We start from the raw sequence: 19410 nt of genomic DNA on the forward strand, positions 1-19410 counted from the left end.
TGTCAGTGCATGCACTACTAGTTTTCACTTCATTTAAGAGAGACAGTCTGGAAGATCGGTCCCAAAGGAAAGTGTAACCTGTGAGCATGATCTCTAGTTCTCCTGGGACTGAAACAGGTGCCTAAATGGGGCTAAAGAGATTTTGCCTGCCTGAATGCATTTTACTGGCTCTGCACAACACAGATCGATCTGAAAGGCACTGCTTTCTTCTGAGGAAATCTGAGGTAGCAGGTGCAGTTTAGGAAGGTGGGGGGGATGGAAAGGAGTGGAGGAGTTGTAGGGGCAGCTGGGGGGAGGTCTTCTGCAATTTCAAAACAAAACCGAAATAGAGTGCTTTAAATGTTAGTCAGAAGAAAACACCCTTTACCCCTTCCCTTATCCCGCTGATTCCAGAAGCGGCTACTAGCACAGATTCTAGTGTGTGCTTCTGCAGGTGCAGGGCATCTGCCTGTCAGCCAGATGACAAGAAAAACCTCAGTGTAAGCCCTGAGAACACTCTGTTACTGTGATTTTGGAGGACTTGTGTAACCCTCTTCTTGCTTCCTTGTAACCAAACACAAGTAGGATCTTAGTGTTTTTCTGAGTCACACAGAATAGATCAGGTCTGTGACCTGCCACATTGCTTACTAATAAAAATCTTGAGCTGTCTTTGGTTTATGAATGCTGCAGCAGGTGGGTAAGACTCATCCTCTTCTGTGTAAGGTCTCCTGCTTCTTAATTACACAGCAAAGTTATTGTTAAGGCAGCAGCTGGGAGAGGGGCCTCTTCTTTAGAGGGGAACAGCCTTGGGCGATGCTCTAAAGGCAGGTGGGTAGTCTCTAAAGGGCCCATGCTATAGAATAGCATATGGATTTTCTATAAAGAGGAATGCCTCAGCCTGGGGAGAACTTGGTGGCAATAGCAGTCAGGGAATGGTGGTTTCAGATGTGGAAAGGTTGCTGGGATGATGCTAAGCCAGCCCTGTATGTCAACTGTCTGTCTGGAAAGGAATAAGAAGCTATCCCATTGCTGCTGTTCTACGCTCTCCTAAGTCCTACAGGCAACTAAGCTATAGTGCTGGTATTTGTCATTGACAAACCATAAGCAGGCCTGAATTTCAGATTCAGACATAATGTCACTTGAGTCATAGCAGCTGTGTGTGGCCTTCATGTCCCACAGCAAACGTCAGCTATGCCTCACTTAGGTTAACCTCTTCCATTACAGATCAAGTGTCCTGAGTTGACTTCAGCTTGCCACAGGCTGAGGAGCACATTGTCTGCTGTGGTGGGTGTAAGGCAGCCTGATTTCCTGCCAGAGACCTTTGCAATCCCACTTTTGTATCATTACATGTGATCCATACATGTTACTTACTAATAATGGCAACTGACAGTTTCTGCAGGAAAGACATGTTGAAATGGGCCTGAGCTATATGTTAATTTTTCTAGCAAAAGAATTTGCCATATACTGTAGTGTATTTTTGAGTGAAAAGATGAACAGTATGGCCCACTGTGTGTTTATAATGGCATTGCCCCACTGAATCCAAATATTGAACAGCCTAACTGCAGCTGTCTTGGGAACAAAGAAGGCAGAAAGTCAACAATTGCTGTGTAATCATTCTCATCCTTTTCTCCTTGGGGCACATCTACACTGTCCTGCACCTCCATCCAGTTACCATAGTGATTTTATGTCCTACAGGATGCTCTTCAATAATGAAGTATTCCTCCCACTGTTCAACATTATTGTCCTGGAATGGATTTCTTCAGAGATTCTATTTCATCTCGAGAAATTGAACTGTGTTATAAAGCAAAATGGTTGTCCTGTTGTGCCAGTTTGACCGATGAATCCACCTATACAACTTGAAATTACTTCAGTTTATATTAACGTAATTGGGTTCAGATTAACTCTTATCCTAGGTACGGAGCATCCTACCTCATTGGAAATTCAGGTCATTCTTGGAATTAAGCAAATAGAAACTTGCAGCAAATGAGGATTTCTCTGTTATTCAATAAACCTCAGCGCTGTACTAACAGCATGACTTTCATGAAGATTATAATTGAGTATATTATGATTTAAATTTGTTATGAATTTCCTAGCATTAGTGCTAAATAGGATTACTTTGTCTCCTTCCTCAAGTAAACAATTAAAGTACAGAGCACTCTACCACCATTATTAGTGATTATAAGCCAGTTTATTTCTCTGTTAATAAATCTTCCTTCTTTACAGGAATAGAAACCAAAGCCTAATTTTTAAGACTCTGTAACTGCAACTTCAAGAACTGTCATATTCCAGTGAGAATCTACACTCATTTCAATCTAAGTATTTGAAAAGCAGAACCATAACCAAGTAAGCTTTACAACAGAAAATACTTCCTTGTAAGTCAGCTTTTATTTTACAAAAGAAAAATATATGCATGTAAAACTGACTGTACAGAGAAATGAAAATCTTACCTGTGTGCTAGGAGATACCTGAGATGATACGCTGAGCTTATTTCAGTACACTACTCCAACACAGACTGGCCTCTCACAACTACTTTTCAAGGAACACTCACATAGAATATTTACACTGCACACATGAGCAAAGGGGAATAGCTGGATACTTTCAAATATGCTGGACAAATTCCAGATTTCTTAGATTTTCAGATGCAACTACTCACACCAGGCCGCAACAAGGATAACGTTGCACATTCCTGAAAAATACTTCCTTGCAAGACAACAGGTCTGCAAAATGGATAAAACACCTACAGCACCATATTTGCTTTCAAATGCATGCTGGGTCCTTATTTAGATAAACAGCAGTTCTGTAGCTGAAGTGCTTTTTGGATCCCAGTGGCGAGGTCTTGGGGAGTTGGACTCTGTGCAGTGCAGCTAACTTGGATTCCTGCCGCTTCCATGGCTTCAGCAGTTGTTGGACCGATAGCAGCAAACTGAAATGACATTGTTCACAGTCACAATGTAGTCAGGTGTGGTACCAGCTCCTACCTACAGGGTTAGGTACACATACCCTTCTTTGCTAGTGTTGTACCAACCTGCAGGGCTGAGATTACTAACCTGTACTAACCATTTCAGGTTGGAGAATTTCAGTATTAAAACCCAGCTTAAAAATTACTTAGGAAAGATTATTATTTATCTTGCCATTACATTATTTATCTTGCCATTACAAAAATTTAGAGCTCTTTGTCCCACAAAACAGGACAAGCGAGGGGAAATTTTATATGTCTCAGCCTGCCGTTGCTGATTCAAGCAACAACTACTCATGCTTTCACATCACTAAGAGAAAATAAAACCCATGCCCAGTGGAAACTGAGTAAGTTAGCTCTGGGGAAAAAAAATCTAAGAGGAAAATAATTACTTTTTCCTTTTTTAAAAAAATATATAATATTTGTATTTGCTATAACCTGTTTTTTTCAGCAAAATGAACACAAACAAAAGAGAAAATCGAGGTTTGTAATGGGTGTAATAGCTCTCCTATCTCTTACTTGCCCATCCCAAACTTACTCCCTATTGTATTTCACTACTTTTAAAGAAAAAATACCTTGATACGGCTGATAAAATCCCCTGAAAGCTTCTGAATGTGCTGCAGGCAAAATTTCACACCAGAAGGACTGAAGAACACGATGCTTGCTGGAATTCCCTGAGTAGAAGTAACCACAGGTTGGCACAGGTTGTTTGCTCTTCCAGCAGTACATCAGTACCCTTTCACATAACCCCCTTCAGCTGTCTCTACACGGACATGAAGTGGGTTTAGTGCTGAGAAACAGCAGTTAAGCCAACAGCAATGGTTTTCTGCGGAGCAGACAGCCTGCCCAAACCCCATTCTACCACAGAACACTGAAATTCAGGTGTGACTTCAACCAAATACTTTTTCACACAAGTGCTGGGTGATAAATGTACTGAAAGTATTCTCAAGCTGTATTCATTTTCCTGCTTAGTAACTTAGTAAAACTCACTAAGTTAACTCAATCCATTCTCATCTCAGTTCTGCACATACTGTTTCCCAGCTCATAGTTTACCCTAAGTTCTGTCCGCTCTGAGCTGCCCTGGCAAAGAGGAGGTGATGCCTTAAATCTGCAGACCTTTGGAAGGGCTTTCTCTCTCAGAATAAGGCTGCCTTAAGGACAGCAGCAGCAACCTTCTGTAGACAAAAGAAAACTCTCTAAGATTCTATCTAGAGTGAAGGTCTCAAGCTTTTGAGCTGCAGCCCCAAAGCACATCCCTCCTTTGCAGTGATTTTCTGTCTGACCACAATGATACAGTAGCTCCGCTCAAACTACATCTGTTGTTATTTTATAGCGCATGATATGGAAGTTGGTCTTAGCTCACCAGGGCCAGAATGACAGTTTAACAGAGTGCCATTTGTCATCTCACCAAGTGCTAATCACCTGTCATTTCATGTCAGGTCTCCATGCACTAAATACATAACCACTGTATCGTCAGTTAAGAACAACTGTTATAAAAAGCGCAGGAGGAACACATTTTAACAGCTTTACACGGCAACTAACGTCTAATTGCAGCAAGCGTGGAGTTTTATAAAAACAGTTCAGAAAGGTACAAAATGTATATGTACTATCAACTCACTTTTATATCTGGTATAAATTAAATACCAATGGGATCAGACCTGCAATGCCCACCTAGAGACACCAGGACACTACAAAGCACCAGTTAGACTGCCTGTGCCTTTTCAGACTTCTTAAAAAGGAACTTTAAAATCAATATGTAATATAACAAGACATTAATGTATACATTTTAAAAAGAAGTGCAACATGCTCAAGCAGGCCATGTTTCTGCAAGAAGGAAATATTTTGAATAAAAGTAATCCTAGATATCATGTAGACTCCTACAAATGGAAAATTCAGAAAGCCAACCTTGAAAAAAATGAAAGCAATTATTAGTACCTTTAAATCTTTTACCATGCACAATGGTAAAATCCTTGCTTAATGGCATCTACTAGATGTTTTTAAAAAGAAAAAACATTAATAGTTCTAGCAAATATATCTTGATACACTTGTCAACAGCACGTCACTTGGAATTCTAGCACTTAAAATGAGATCATCGATTGGTAATCAGAGAAGGAACACTGAAACTATGTAGGGCAGATTACTACTGGATTCTGGTTTGTAATAGACAGCAGTGATGTCCAGTGATATTTCAATTACACTAATAAATAATAATAATAAAGCTGTTCAATAAATATCCTCGCTAAATACATTCTTTGACATGGCATTACTTAAAAAGCAGTCTTGTCCAGCTTGAAAGAATGAACTGAGTATGCAATTACATGTGCAGTTATTTCCCAGTAATTCTGAAACGTACATATATTTTGAAAGTTGGACAAAATGTGAAAGGTTTTAGTTTCTTCTTCAAACGGAGGCACTGTGGGCTTTATGCTCACTTATAATGGCCATAACAAGTAACTGAGGGACTTGCTCTGTGTCTGAAACTTTTGCTAAAGGATTTTCTTAGCAGTCAATAACTAAACAAAACAAGAAGCCTGTGCAGGACATTCTTATTATAACCATGAGTATCATTTACAGACAACTGAAAAACAGGAGTATATTCTTTTAGGTATTATCATAAATTCTCAAATTACATCAACATCCAATACCTGTTGCGAGAAATAACTGCTCAAAGATTCCTGCAGGTCAGCATGTTGAGTTGTTTGATAAACAGTAAGGCTTTCCAAAGGTATACCTGGAATCAGGACATACATTCATAATTAGGCAGGGTTTCAGTAATTTCTCCTATTTGAGAGTAAAGCACTCTCAACATACTAACTGCACTGGTGTTCTATTTTAGCCTAAAAAGGTACAAACAAAGTTTTGTTGGAGGATTTATAGGTATTTCTAGAGTTGCAGGACATCACAGTAAAGGATCTGTAATCAGAGGGTCTCGAGGCACGCTGGAAAACTGCCAAATCTTGTGACATTTCTGTGAATAAGGTATCTTCCATCTCACAGATGAGAACGTGAGTGAAGAACAAGGCAAATAACCTCGCTCGCGTCACACTACAACTTAGTCCCAGAGCCGTGGGCAGCAATCCAACGTCACAGGTTTTGCTCTCATGCTCTAGCTTCTAGCTAACAGAACTGCAAATTCCAATTTTACTTAGTCAAATTTGGTTACAAGCTTTAGAGACAACTTCTCTCATAACTGACTAATTAAAATGAGGCCCCGAGGGAAATTCAACCTTTTTCTCCAAGTACTGTAGGAAGTAGTTCTCTTTTCAGGGCTCCACAAGGAAAAAGAAGAGCTGAGGAATTAGGTTTCTCTCCTGTAAACACAAAAACAAGAACTTTAATTAACTTACGTTTTTATCAAAGAGTAAGCGTGATATATTTAATTCATTTTAACGGTATCAAATGTTGAGCACTATGGGAGATGCTGTATGTTTCAAGAGAGACACAGCCCTTCAAAGACAACTGAAAACATTTGCAGTGCAACTGCATCCACAATTCAGAGGACAGAGGCTACTTAGCATGTAAATTAAAAAAAATTCCACAACTATAATATGAATATATTGGCTAAAAAGATCTTGTGCAAGATAGACTGCATTTCTATTCCCCTCACCATTCTACAAAGAAAAATGAGTACTGAGCAAGTTATCTCCTCCTCCTCAGAAACACAATCTTCCTCGATTTTATATTTAAAATCTTAGTCCCATGCAATACATGATAGTGCTCTCCATAGAAAAGAAAGTTCAGGCAGACAAAGAGGAGGACAGAAATACTCTGCTGAGAAGTTTTAATCTATTCAAAGGTCTTACTTTCTTACTTCCCCAAGGAAAAATGATTCCACTTCCATTGCTAGGGTAGAAGTGAGTATCTTCCCTTACTCTTGTGCTTTAAAATGGTAGAGACCTCCAATCTTAATCGTTGCTACAATGCCGACACATTAAAGCCCCTTGCAGATTTCGCAAGGACCTTTCTGATACATGGCTCTTTAGAACTTAACTCTTGTAGGACATGATACACCTGGGATGTAATTTCCAAAGGTTCCATATGTTTCTAATACATTAAACAAATTCTGCTTGAAAAATACCACCAGGTAGCAGTATTGATGTCGCCATCTGTCACGCTACACCATTCCCACAGCCCCTCTGTCCCCGTGCACACGCACACACTGGAAACGGCAAAGTGCAAACACTGACAATAACCATCATGCTGTGACCTCAAAGATCATCCAGTTCCACCGGCCCTGGAATGGGCAGGGACACCTCCCACTAGATCAGGCTGCTCACAGATAGACTCTTAGTTTATAACAGCAAGCATGAGAGATGCCTTGGGGGTGTAGGGGGGCAAATCAAGACAGCATAGTAAAAATCAACTGGAAAGGCCCTAATAGGAGACAACACAGATAGATCTGACTGTCCTAAATGCACACTGAAGCTTAATTAGAAGCCATAGATATGCTTGCAATAAATTACAGGAAGGACGAATGAACTTGGGACTGAATGTAAAAAGAGATTTTTAAATATTAAGATAGAACTTAAGTATTTCAGCATTGATTCTCCTACAGCTCATGACAGCTAAGTGAAATGTCAATGTGGTATCTGTAAAGAAACACTAATCCTTTTTGACTTGTGTTTACAAGACACAGAGCAATTCCTTAGTAGGCCTGAACAATACGAGCACTGGCTCTAAGGGTATCCCCTACTCCTGTAACCAACTCAAATGTTACACTGCAATAAAACTGAAACAATAGTCGCCTTGGAAAAAGACTAAAGCTAGCATGCTATCTAAGAAGTGAATTCCTTTATTTTCCCAGTCACTTAAGCTGAAGCGGGTACCAAGGTGAATAACAAAAGCAATATTGCTTCAGAATTTTTTATTCTCACAATAAATTCTAATTATATAGAAAATATAGAGCCACTCTTCTCATTTAATTATAATAAATAAAGATATACATAATACAAGAAAAGAAATAAATATATACATATACAAGAAAAAAAACGTAATTTAATCTGTACTTCAGAGGCTGTTATGAACCACTCAATAAATTGAGAGTGCATAAGCAAGAACAATCCAATACATCACTGAATATGATTTTATGTATCAACAACAAGCAGTCTCCAGTTATCAAAACTGAAGGGTATTCAATGTCAGTCATTTTTGTAGGGCTAATTGAAGTGTCGCAGCACTGTGTTAATTTAAATGGCCTGCTGCCTTCCTGCTACAAAACTGCCCTCAGGACACTCTATGTAAAAGGCTGTAAAACACACAGATCTCTCTTCCCCTGTGGTGGTTGTCAAGAGCTGCTGCTGGATCTGGACTGAACCTCTCTGTTGCCACCAGAAAGTGCTGCTCCCCATCTTGCTCCCTCTGCCAACTGTCAGCTCCTAACTGCGGGAGTGTGCAGGCAAAGCGAGGAAACAGCCATGGCACAGTCAGAAGTACGGTGATCAGAGGGCTGGAGCACCTCCCATATGAGATCAGGCTGAGGGAGTTGGGGTTATTCATGCCTGGAGAAGAGAAGGCTCTGGGGAGACCTTATAGCGACCTTCCAGTACCTGAAGGGGCTACAGGAAAGCTGGAGAGGGACTGTTTACAAAGGCTTGTAGGGACAGGAGAAGGTGCAATGGGTATAAACTGGAGAGGGGCAGATTTAGACTGGACATAAGGAGGAATATCTTCCTGATGAGAGTGGTGAGGCACTGGCCCAGGTTGCCCAGGGAAGCTGTGGCTGCCCCATCCCTGGAGGTGTTTAAGGCCAGGTTGGGTGGGGCCTTAGGCAGCCTGAGCCAGTGGGATGTCCCTGTCCATGGCAAGGGATTGGAATTAGATGATCTTTAAGGTCCCTCCCAACCCTAACTATTCTATGATTCTATGATTTTAAGTAACCGGGTCTGTGAATCACACAACTCCCAAGGGAGGAGGGAGTGCCAGGATGATCCTCCACTGGACTAAGAAAATAACCCGGAAGAGGTGACAATACAGTGAGTGTGACAGTCACAGGCTTCCCAATAAGGAATTTTTCCACTCCTGGTACTACATGCACCATTTTCTTTAGACCTGATCCTATTTTTTTTTCACATTCACATAACAGAAGAGTCAAGTATTTCCTTTTAAAAGAAACGCTCCATCTGCAAACTGGCAAACGTCAATTCATTACCAGAAGTTGATTTCCTAGCCCTAGAAAATCAGCTAATACCTTTGTTTTAAAATCTCTGTTGGAGACTCATTATCGGTTATTCTTCACTTACAACATTTTTGTGTTGAAAATGTCCTTTTTAATCTTCAGAATTTATTTAATCTTGTGTTGGCAGCTATCATTTTTATCATGAAATATTCTGTATGGTTAAAATACTCCATTTGCCAGTGAATTACACAGCATTCTGCTCGTAAAAAACAATACCTGTCAGCTGCAGTCACACTTTTCTTTCACCAGTTAATGTCTGCTACTACACAAACTTTGCTAATCAGCACTCTTGTTTCACATCTAATGTTATGCCTAATTGCCGAAAATAACGTGTCAGGCTTCTTGACATCATTTCCACTACTGAAGCACCCAGTACCTTATTCAGCAAGTTCATAAAGTGTGGTCAGCATTATGGCTTTTAACGCAGCAGATACAACAATTCATCCAACATCCAGAACAACTGCACTGCTCGTCATTTGTTTCTTAGGCTCGGGTCACCCAGAATATTTACCTTGATTGGATAAATAACATGGCTTTGCAAAGCATTGGTTATTCTCTGTTCAATTAGTAGATGCTGCATGAGCCTCCAGATGAAGGTTTCTGTTTCGCTTTGTAAATTTGGGGCAGAAAGTCAATTCAGCGAAGGCCTGTACCTTTGTACCGGACTGAAAACTACCCTCTAAATTCCCTACGAGGCGCCACTATACAGCTCCTGTGTGCTCACATGGACATAATCCATGTCATGTATTATCAAAGTTCAGAGAAGGATCTGCCAGCTAGGAGGCTGCTGCTGAGATTCTGAACCTTAGGAGTGATTTTCATCTGGCACAGTGATTATTTTAGCTACGAGTTTCAGAGTGCCTTGGGATTAATTCTGCACTTCAGTTGTGGATCTCCTGGAAAACCACCACACGCATCACAAGCTTGGAGGTCAAACTCATTGTGCTGGCAGCTCCCATTTATGACATTTTCACCCAGCTTCTATAAGCCAGTCTGTACAGTCTTTATTAACAGCTTTTAATGACCCACACACTCAGAAAATAATTGGACCCTAAGCCTAAATTTTTTTCTTATTACTAGTGGAAATTTTAACAAATTTCAATTAAAAAACTGAAGAAATAGACTAACTAGACTTCTAAAATCACCCAACAATCTGGTAATACATTTAGGAGCAGTGAACAGATTAGCAATACAGCTTTAACCGTAACAAAATGGCTAAACAAAACATAAACCATTATTTTAACCAACCCATTCTCCAACTTCTTCAAAACTAATTTCCTTTGGTGCCAAAAAAATAGATTCCTCTGAAGCCACAAGTTCATTCTGAGGAAAAGAGTTCCCCTTATCTGCTTTAAACTATGGCACAGTGAAAAATCATCTTTAAGTAAAAGATGACTTTGTTTACTGGGTCCTACAGTGTTATTAATCAATTATACAGTCTAAAATTTCATGTAAATTAATATTTTGTACAGGCATTTAAATTTATTTTTGTCTTCTAGAAATATCACCCACATTCCCAGAAAAAGAATTCATGGGTTCTGTGTGAAAGAGAAATATGCAGCACATACATCTCTGCTTCAGCGTACACTTGGTTTTATTTATAGGGAATTCTGAAACAACAGAAAGTACTTTAGCTTAATTTAAGTAGACTGCTTTAGATACTTACTTGAGCAAATATACTCAGATAATTTTTCAGCATTTCCAGACTTTTCTCCCTGTGGAGTAAGGCCAATTTCTTCCACTGTAACCAAAAGTAGCCAAGACAAAAGTTGAAATCAATGGAAACAATTCAGATTTACTGTCACAGAATTGGTTGAAAAGGGAGACGCAATCTGATCCACGCACACAAATAATTCAAAAAGGAAAAAAAAAAAAAAGAGAGCACCTGAAGTAGTAACATGCTATGAAAAATTCCATTTTGCCTCTAGACATACATGATAAAACTACAGTGAAGAATTCCAGCGACAACTAAGCTGGTTTGGAGATTTTTTTTTAAAGCATTTGTAACTGAAGCAGTGAAACTGAAATCAGTGTCTGACTGTGCTGAATGGGCTACAGTTCCTGGCATGGTCTGGTTGCAGCCAACATCACTGTTGTATCACTGTTCTTTCAGGCGAAGGCTGAAATCCTACTGTAAAATCTGAGAGTGTAACACTGCTCTTATTTAAGCAAATAGGTAGGGATAAGATGAATCCCTGAGAAATTAACTCTTTTGGGATTTTATTGGTTCAAGATGCTCGTTAGGTGTCACCACTGGTTGGTGATCCAGCGTTGTTACCAGCCTGCCTGAAAGAATATGCTTTTAATAGATGCAGCCAGTACTTACTCAAACTATTTTTGGACTAGAAGCAGAAAAACATCAAGACTTTTAAAATTCTCTCATGTTTGTCTTTTCATAATGTTTTCTGTGTGGTTCATTGGAAGCTAAAGCTATAATGCAATTTTACAATAAAAAAGGCTTTTGTAAACTAAAATCTACATTGGATTTTTGTTAAGCACATAAAATACGTTATGCATCAGATTAAAAACAGACTTGAGACAAATAAAGCCGCTGACCCACTGAAGCCAACGGGATGCGTACTGCTGACTTCTGTTTGGCAGATGCCTCACAGGAACACTGAGGGAATGAAGGGCCACTGCAGCACACTGCACACAATCTCAGCCAATCATGTTAGAAACCCCTTCAACTGATTTCACTTCCAAAGCAAATGAAAAAAAAACCACATGCAAATTAAGAACAGAGGTTGGTTTTTTCCTTCTTCGACCAAGTCTTTAAAGTAGTTACCATCACATTACAATAAAAGTAATGAATAAACAGAAGCAAGATCCTCAGTTGAATTAAGCACATATAGCTCTAACATGGTATACCTTTTCCTTTTTTTACAATTATCCATCTATAAACTTTTATTTTTTTCTAAACACTCTTGAACAGCAGCTAATACTCAAAAAACTGTACTTAAAAGACAGATTTATCTACGATTTCTTTTTTTAAACCCCACTTACCTAGAGAAGCTGTAGCTTTTCCAACCACGTATGCTGGTTTGTTTTTCCATCTTTGTTTAAGAGATTTTGACCAGGCTGAAAACATTAAATTAAATTTAAGCAGGTGGCAACAAAACATAAATGCTAAATGAGTATTCGGACTTCTGTTTAATCTACAAATACAGAAACATAATAATAACAATAACTAGTACTCCACTATGCATTTCAGTGAATGTGAATGTAAAAAATGATTTTTAATGTATTTTTTTATTGTATAAATAGGAGTTTACAACATGTTTTTGAAGGCCTATGAGTAAACAGTTCTTAGCTGCTTTTGTTAAGTAGAATTTTTAATGCACACTTGCCCTATGCCAGATCACATGCAACTTACAATGCTCATTTACGTTTTGACACTAGGAATTCAAAACAGCATCAAAAGTCAAAGGAAAAGCCATCACACGCTATAAAGAGGTATTTACATATACAAACTGGTGGCTTAAAACCATCAGCTTAGGCAAAACCCAAATATAATCTTCTACAACACAAATAAAGGGGTAAAAATCTATATCCATGCACTACAGTACTCTATTACACAACTCTTTCTTATACAAGAAAAATATAAAAATTGGGTGTATTTTAAATGTACACCAAAAATAAGTTATCAGCTCAGAAATAAAATGTACCAGAGATCAAAATAAAACTACTGGAAGGTTCTCCTCCTTCAGGAAGCGAGCAGGTTATTGATGGCACACCTTGGTTCCAGCTACCTGACCACTACACCTGAAAGTCTAATGGGTCAAAAACAGAAACAAAAACAGTTTTCCTGTCTTGTCTGAAAACAGTATAGCATAGGGCATTGAGTTCCCTTCCAGTAATCTTAGGGGGGAAAAAAAATCAGAAATGGAAACAACAGTAAAAAAGACCCAAAAAAACCCAAAGGAAACTATTGTGAAGAAGAAAAAAGAGAAGGATTTATCATCTTTGAAAGGAACCCAAAGAGGAACTAAAGACTCGTTTTATTGATTAAAATACGTATTTCAGCAGCTCCCAAAATTCCTAAGCAAGATTAGGGATGAACTCTAGATAAGAGACTACATTTGACCAAAAATTCTGAAATATAGTCCTCTGCTGCTGGAAGTGCTACAATAAGCTAACAGTCCAAGTGTATTTACTGCATTGCCTTATTCACTGTAGGCTGATTAGTATGACTACAGCCCAAATAGAGAGTAGATAAAGTAATAAAACAATTCAAATGTACATAGAAACTCAAAGCCAAAAGTTATGACTTAGCGTAAGTATTTAGAAAGGTTTACAAGGATTTGACAGATCCCTGATAAGGTAATTTCTATTTATCACTCCACAAGATTATTACTCTCAAATAATCTACCGACTTTTATGTATCACCATTTCTTCACTGCTTTTTAGCTAATGCTTATTTCGCTTGAGAAATTTTATATTCAAGACAGAAAAATCTCTTTTTCTGTAAGAATTCATATGAATTATATATGCACAGAACTAGCAGTGGCCAGTTTCTATAGTGTGCTCCTTTCTTTAAGGGAGAAAAGTAGTTAGCAAGCATTACTAAGCACTCCAACAAAATATTCCTTAAGTGTGAGATAACCACAATTAAAAAGCTCACACTAATTAGTCATTCACACCAAAAACTCTTTCCATTCATTTTTAACAGCATACTTGCAGAAAGCCAAACCTTTCAGTGTTCAATTTCACACAATGCCTTTCAGATGCCACAAGAACTACAAGATATGTTTTTTTTAAAAAGGCATGCTCCAAAAAACTACTGTTGGGTGAAATAAAATTACAAACTTTACAAAATACTGAAACAGAAAGACCAAGGAATATAAATATGCACTTACCTTCATTTTTACTATTCTCTTTTAAACATATCTTGATGGCCTCTAATGCTCTAGGACTGGTAAAGACTAGGCCTCCATAAGCTTCTGGATGAGAGAGCTATTTATAAACAGTAAATTCAAGAATTAAATAGAAAAACTAGTAAATAAATTGAAAAATGTGTTGATAAGTTCTTTATAATCTTGTGAAGAACAGAACAGCTTCAATAAATGTCTGAAACTGAAATGGTAAATATATTAACACTATCAGTAGGCAGAGTATTTGTAAGATAAATTAATAACATTGTTATATATAAGTGTATAACAAATATCTTAAACTTGGACAGAAGATATTAATTTTGAGAATTTGTAGGAACAGACAAGGATTCCTGTCACTGAAATGAGCTGAAAGGATGGGTGAATGACATCAGGTACTTACAGATTCATGCAAGAGAACAAAGTAGTAACACAGAGGGTACCACCCAGACAGCTCCTTCCCCTCTGACCCCTCAAAGAACATTTCACATTACTATTGGGGTCTCAAAGAGCAACACAAAAAAATAAGGAAAAGTGTTCCTGGATCATTTGTAAATGCAGATCATGATACATTCAAACACCTAAAAAGTTCAGTGCTTTTGGAGGTTATCAGTAAAGGGAACCTTCCACAGGAAACCTTTTCACCACTTTAAAATTAAATATATACATTGGGGAAAGAGTAGAAAGAGAACACCAGTTATGCAATTTTATTCCACACAACTAGGAGATGCAGTACACAAGTTCAGAACAACGTAAGGGTGAACCTCAGGTAACCCTTAGTTGTTATTAGAGTCACTTCTAGTTTTCTGTTGCCCCAACACCTGTGACTATCCACGGTCCATCAACCCAAATGTGAATTGTACCTGACCAACTTAACACTTTAACAAGTATGGGCACCACACCTGATGTTTTTCACAATGTGGTATCTCACACATCTCTGCGTGTGGAAATGCAGAAAGAGGTGCCGCACAGGGCATTGTTAAATCAAGGTAAGACACGGCATCTTGGCAACCACAGACTAAAATTCTGTTGAAAATAAGACAACCAAAAGAATCCAACTCTTACCTTTTCAAATAAGCTTCCAAGAGATACAAATTCAAATGACAAAACAGGAATCAAAGTTGTTTCAAATCCGTATAACCCTAATTCCTGTAGAAGAAAGTTTAAAACTCATTAAATAAATTTCAAACAGTAGTGCTTTTCTTCTAGGAATTGACTAAGTCAGCACAAATGTTTCCTTTTCCTAAATTAAAATACAAAGGCATATTTGCTTTTACTTGTGAAACTAGTTTGGTTTTGTTATTTAGTATTACAACATAATACTAAACAAACAGCTGTGGCACTGAGGCCTCCTACACAGCTACTGAAGTTACTGTATACACCAGCACATAACCCTGAGCTCCCCAAGCACACAGGCCTAAAAATATTCTTGCGCATCTCTTTCTTTAAAGGGAATAGAACTGCTCTTTATGAATAAAACCTTCTCACATGAGTAAGGCAACAACAGAAAGGACCAAAGCAACAGGTGACCTCTTTTTCACATTACAGTCCTAGTAAGATTATAGACAGTTGTTGTAGTCTTAAATCTATCCATATTAATATGATCAAAATTAATTAATTGAAATGAAATTGTTTTAATATCAGCAGTTTGCTGAGAGCTATAATGGTGAATTCAGTATGAATAACCCATATTTAAAATAATTTTTTCAGTTACAGCAAATTTTTTAGCGTACTTTTTACCTAGCATAATTTAAGACATTCACTCCTAATTTTGATTATTTTCATTAGAAAACATCACAATTTCAGGCATGGAATCCTAACTTTAATTGAGCCCGTTAAACAGTTAAATTCATCTGCCTTGCTAAATGTATGATATCATTTAAGTGACACAATTGTTTACTTTTTTTAAAGTTAACTCACTTTAATATATGGATCTGGTCCTGAATCTTTGTCTTTGGGATCCTTCAGCAGCAGAACTTTCATTGTTCACCAAACAGCAACAAAAAAAAACCTCTGAAAGACAATAACGCAATTTATCTAAATCAGATCTAGGGGACTTTCAATGGAACAATTACTTTAATAGCTCAGCTTTGAAGAAACTGGGTTGCTAACAGTTGCACTGCTCTCTATACAGTGACTAAGCAGCTAACGTACATTCTCTGGACATGAGTATCCACCCTGATAAGACCAACAAATAACATGCTGCCTTTTAGATAATACTGCTTAAGGGAGAAACTATAACGAAAGTCCTCAAGAAGAAGTAAGAATCCCTACAACGCAGTCACATTTAGCAACATAATAAGCTCCTATCTCTAAAAACTTAATTCTATTCATTTTCAGGCTGGTTTCCACCCTGCGCTCATCATAATGAGTCTGCAAGGGCTTGTATATCAGGTGATTTAATTTGATGCACTTGGAGTGTCACCTTTTCCTGGGGGAAAACATGTGCAGGGCAGTGTTTCAAAACGTTTATTAAAAATACAAACATGTAGGTATATATACACATTTATACATCTGAACATAACATTCATATGCATTCTTTGATGTATCTACAGCAAATACGGCAAGACTGGAAAAAAATATATTCTGCCATGAAAATGGCAGCTGGTAGTTCTCAGTTCCTTAAAAGTTGACTTCAGTGCTGAATTCAAAGTATTCATAAGCAAATACGTGAAGCATCAAAGTAAACATATGCAATAATACAGAGAAACCTATTTTCTAACTGCACATTTATCTTAATTATCAATGTGTTACTTTCCTAGATTACATACTAGCAAATTCTCTTTAAAATGAATAATTATGAATATTGAAAGGTGCAGAACATCTTAAATTTTACTCATTTTCATTACATGCATTGAAATCCTCAAAAATTCATCAAAGAGAAAAAAAAACCTGTTCAGACAAAAATGAAAAGAGTCAAGACAAAAGGCAACTTTAAAAAACGGTGCATAAAACAGGATCTGGTGGAAGTAACCAGAGGTCAGCATCACACACTCCTCTAGAGACCAACGCACTGCAAAAATGCAGGTGGCCCAAAGGGCACCCAAAGCACCACTCCCAGGAACTTGAGGAGATCCCATCTCTGGCTTTCAAGAATTAAGACACCCAAACACTCCACAGTAAGACTTGCTTGAAGGAGGTAAGGCCCAGTAATTTTTCTCAGTCACTTTAAAACTGCAACCGTCTTTACTTTAAAAATCCAATATTTCTGTAAAAATCTAGTTTGCAGACAGTTTTTTGTAATATAAATGGTTCTGATACTTTACTGTAACTCCACCTTCAGTACTTATGCTCCAAGTACGATACACTTACATTTCTACACTCTTAAAGTCTAGCAGAACCAAAAAAAATGTTAACTCCAACCTACCATACCTTCCTATTTCCTAAGTATATAAAGTTAATTACATTATAAAGCCATCAAAATGTAAGGAAAAAAATAAAAGTCCTTCCAAAGTGTGTAATACAAGACACTTCCTAGAAAGAACAATTTCCAAACGTAGTGTAGTAAAACTGCCAGATGCCATGAGAGAGTTAATTCAGGTACACCCAGTAAAAGCAGATTTCTAATTAATTACTTTAGGTAGTTAAAAATGAATTAACTTCCCATCCTATGCCTTATTACTGTCAAGTAATGAATAAGAAATGGGTAAACATCCATGCTTAACACAGTGACTTACGATAATCCAATTATTTTGTTTAGATCCTGCATACAAAATATATGCTGCCAGCGAAGAATAACTACAAAGTCATAAAACATGAACTGCTGCAAGATGCCATCTGGCTCACTCATAAAAAGAGCAAGACTGCTCAGTCCTGGTGCTCCTAAAAGCCACCAGCCTATTTTTGGTTCTGCCAACAGGCAACTCTATCGACTAGAAAGGGGCTGCAAGTATCCAATAGAAGACAAATTTGACTTAAGAAATCTGTTAGTTTGTGCGTTCATGAATAACATGTATTTCGACCTGCAGCTGCCCTCTGACTGCTTTTGGTTTTACTGCTGAAGAAATTAGTCTCCCTTTCTGCATACATATACATTTTCCCAGAAATTTTATGCATACTCCATTACTTTCCAAGGACTAATTTTAATGTTATTATGAACTTAAAAACAGTCAAAACTCTTCCTAATTTGGAGCTTCGAAGCCAGCTCTGCCTGACCTCGCATTTGAGATAGGAAAAAGCTGCAAAAAGAGGTGATCCCAGAAGACACAACTGTTTAGCAGAGACTGAACACAAGATGTTACCATCAACAAAGAATGAACACTGTCTGGAAAAGCACTGTTTTTAAGAAAACCATCCTATCAGAGGGACATTCTGTAAGTAAGCTGGGGAGGGACTTTTTATAAAGGCATGTAGTGATAGGACAAGGGTGGATGGCTATAAATTGGAGAGGGGCAGATTTAGACAAGACGTGAGCAAATTCTTCACTGTGAGAGCGGTGAGGCCCTGGCACAGGTTGCCCAGGGAAGCTGTGGCTGCCCCATCCCTGGAGGGGTTCAAGCCAGGCTGGATGGGCCTTGGGCAGCCTGATCCAGCGGGACGTGTCCCTGCCCATGGCACGGGGTTGGAACTGGAGGATCTTTAAGGTCCCTTCCAACCCAAACCACTCTATGATTCTATCTTCCAAACCCCACAACTGCTTAGACCTTAAACTGTTAAACTTAACTCTACTTTAGCTTAAATCAAAATAGTCCACTTTAATTCAAAGGATGGGGCTTCCAAACCCCTTTGCGTCCTAGCAATCTTCACAAAAGTGGGGGGCTAGATGTGGCTGGGTAAGGATTCCGAGATAACGACTCAATAACAACTGGATGGTCATTATTAAGCAGTTATTCTTTATTTCCAGCGCTGGCTGCTCCAGACACATACATCAAGCAAGAAAACCGCATGTATTTTAAGTTACAGATCTATACGTATTCATTTCATCTCCCGAAAATGTTTTACCTATTCATTTTTTTAAAGACATCCTTCACATACCTCCACGCCTCCTTCTCCCCCTCCCGGGGGTCCAAAAATGAAGGCTCGAAGTCTTTCTCGTTACCAAACTATTAACCTTAAAGCGGCGCAGCCCAAAGGCGCACAGAAGGCGGTGCTGCTGCGATGGGGCTGCCCCGGCTCCTTATCTTATCCTACAGGATGGCTGTTCTTTGGAAAACCGCTCCTCTTTTCAGACAGACTTTAGCTCGGAGCGTGTCTCACTGTGAAACACACAGGCTTATACAACTGCCACTTATCAACTTCTGGCAACAGCAATTATTGTACCAATCGCTCCCACCCCGCTTCCGAGGGCGACGCTCACCTGCGCTCCCGCCCCTTCCTCCTCTCCCTCCTCCCCTTCATCCCCTCCCCTTCCTCTTCGTCCCTTCCTACTTCGTCCCCTCCCTCCGCCTATTCCTCCCTCTTCCTCCTCTTCGCCTTCTCCTCCCTCTTCCTCG

General features: G+C 38.6%; 1 protein-coding gene across 1 annotated transcript; it reads right to left on the reverse strand.

Annotated features, from left to right (window-relative positions):
* Positions 1 to 2133: 2133 nt before the first annotated feature.
* Positions 2134 to 19245, reverse strand: UROS (uroporphyrinogen III synthase). Its single transcript, XM_009563485.2, has 10 exons — positions 18953 to 19245; positions 15899 to 15991; positions 15044 to 15127; positions 13967 to 14063; positions 12114 to 12188; positions 10777 to 10851; positions 6163 to 6246; positions 5581 to 5666; positions 3511 to 3609; positions 2134 to 2902 (listed from the first exon to the last, which is right to left on the reverse strand). The coding sequence occupies exons 2-10, from the start codon at positions 15959 to 15961 to the stop codon at positions 2756 to 2758; spliced, it is 810 nt and encodes a 269-aa protein (XP_009561780.2). The 5' UTR covers positions 15962 to 15991; positions 18953 to 19245; the 3' UTR covers positions 2134 to 2755.
* Positions 19246 to 19410: the final 165 nt, after the last annotated feature.

The sequence above is a fragment of the Cuculus canorus genome, chromosome 7 (assembly GCF_017976375.1).
Source record: "Cuculus canorus isolate bCucCan1 chromosome 7, bCucCan1.pri, whole genome shotgun sequence".
Classification (NCBI taxonomy): Eukaryota; Metazoa; Chordata; class Aves; order Cuculiformes; family Cuculidae; genus Cuculus; species Cuculus canorus.

Bases quoted from the DNA above. Each gene is read 5' to 3' on its own strand.
- UROS (XM_009563485.2), bottom strand. From the start codon at position 15,961: ATGAAAGTTCTGCTGCTGAAGGATCCCAAAGACAAAGATTCAGGACCA. The intron at 15,128-15,898 runs GTGAGTTAACTT...TTTCTTCTACAG, and splicing joins GACCAGATCCATATATTAAA to GAATTAGGGTTATACGGATT. The intron at 12,189-13,966 runs GTAAGTGCATAT...TAATGTTTTCAG, and splicing joins AGAGAATAGTAAAAATGAAG to CCTGGTCAAAATCTCTTAAA.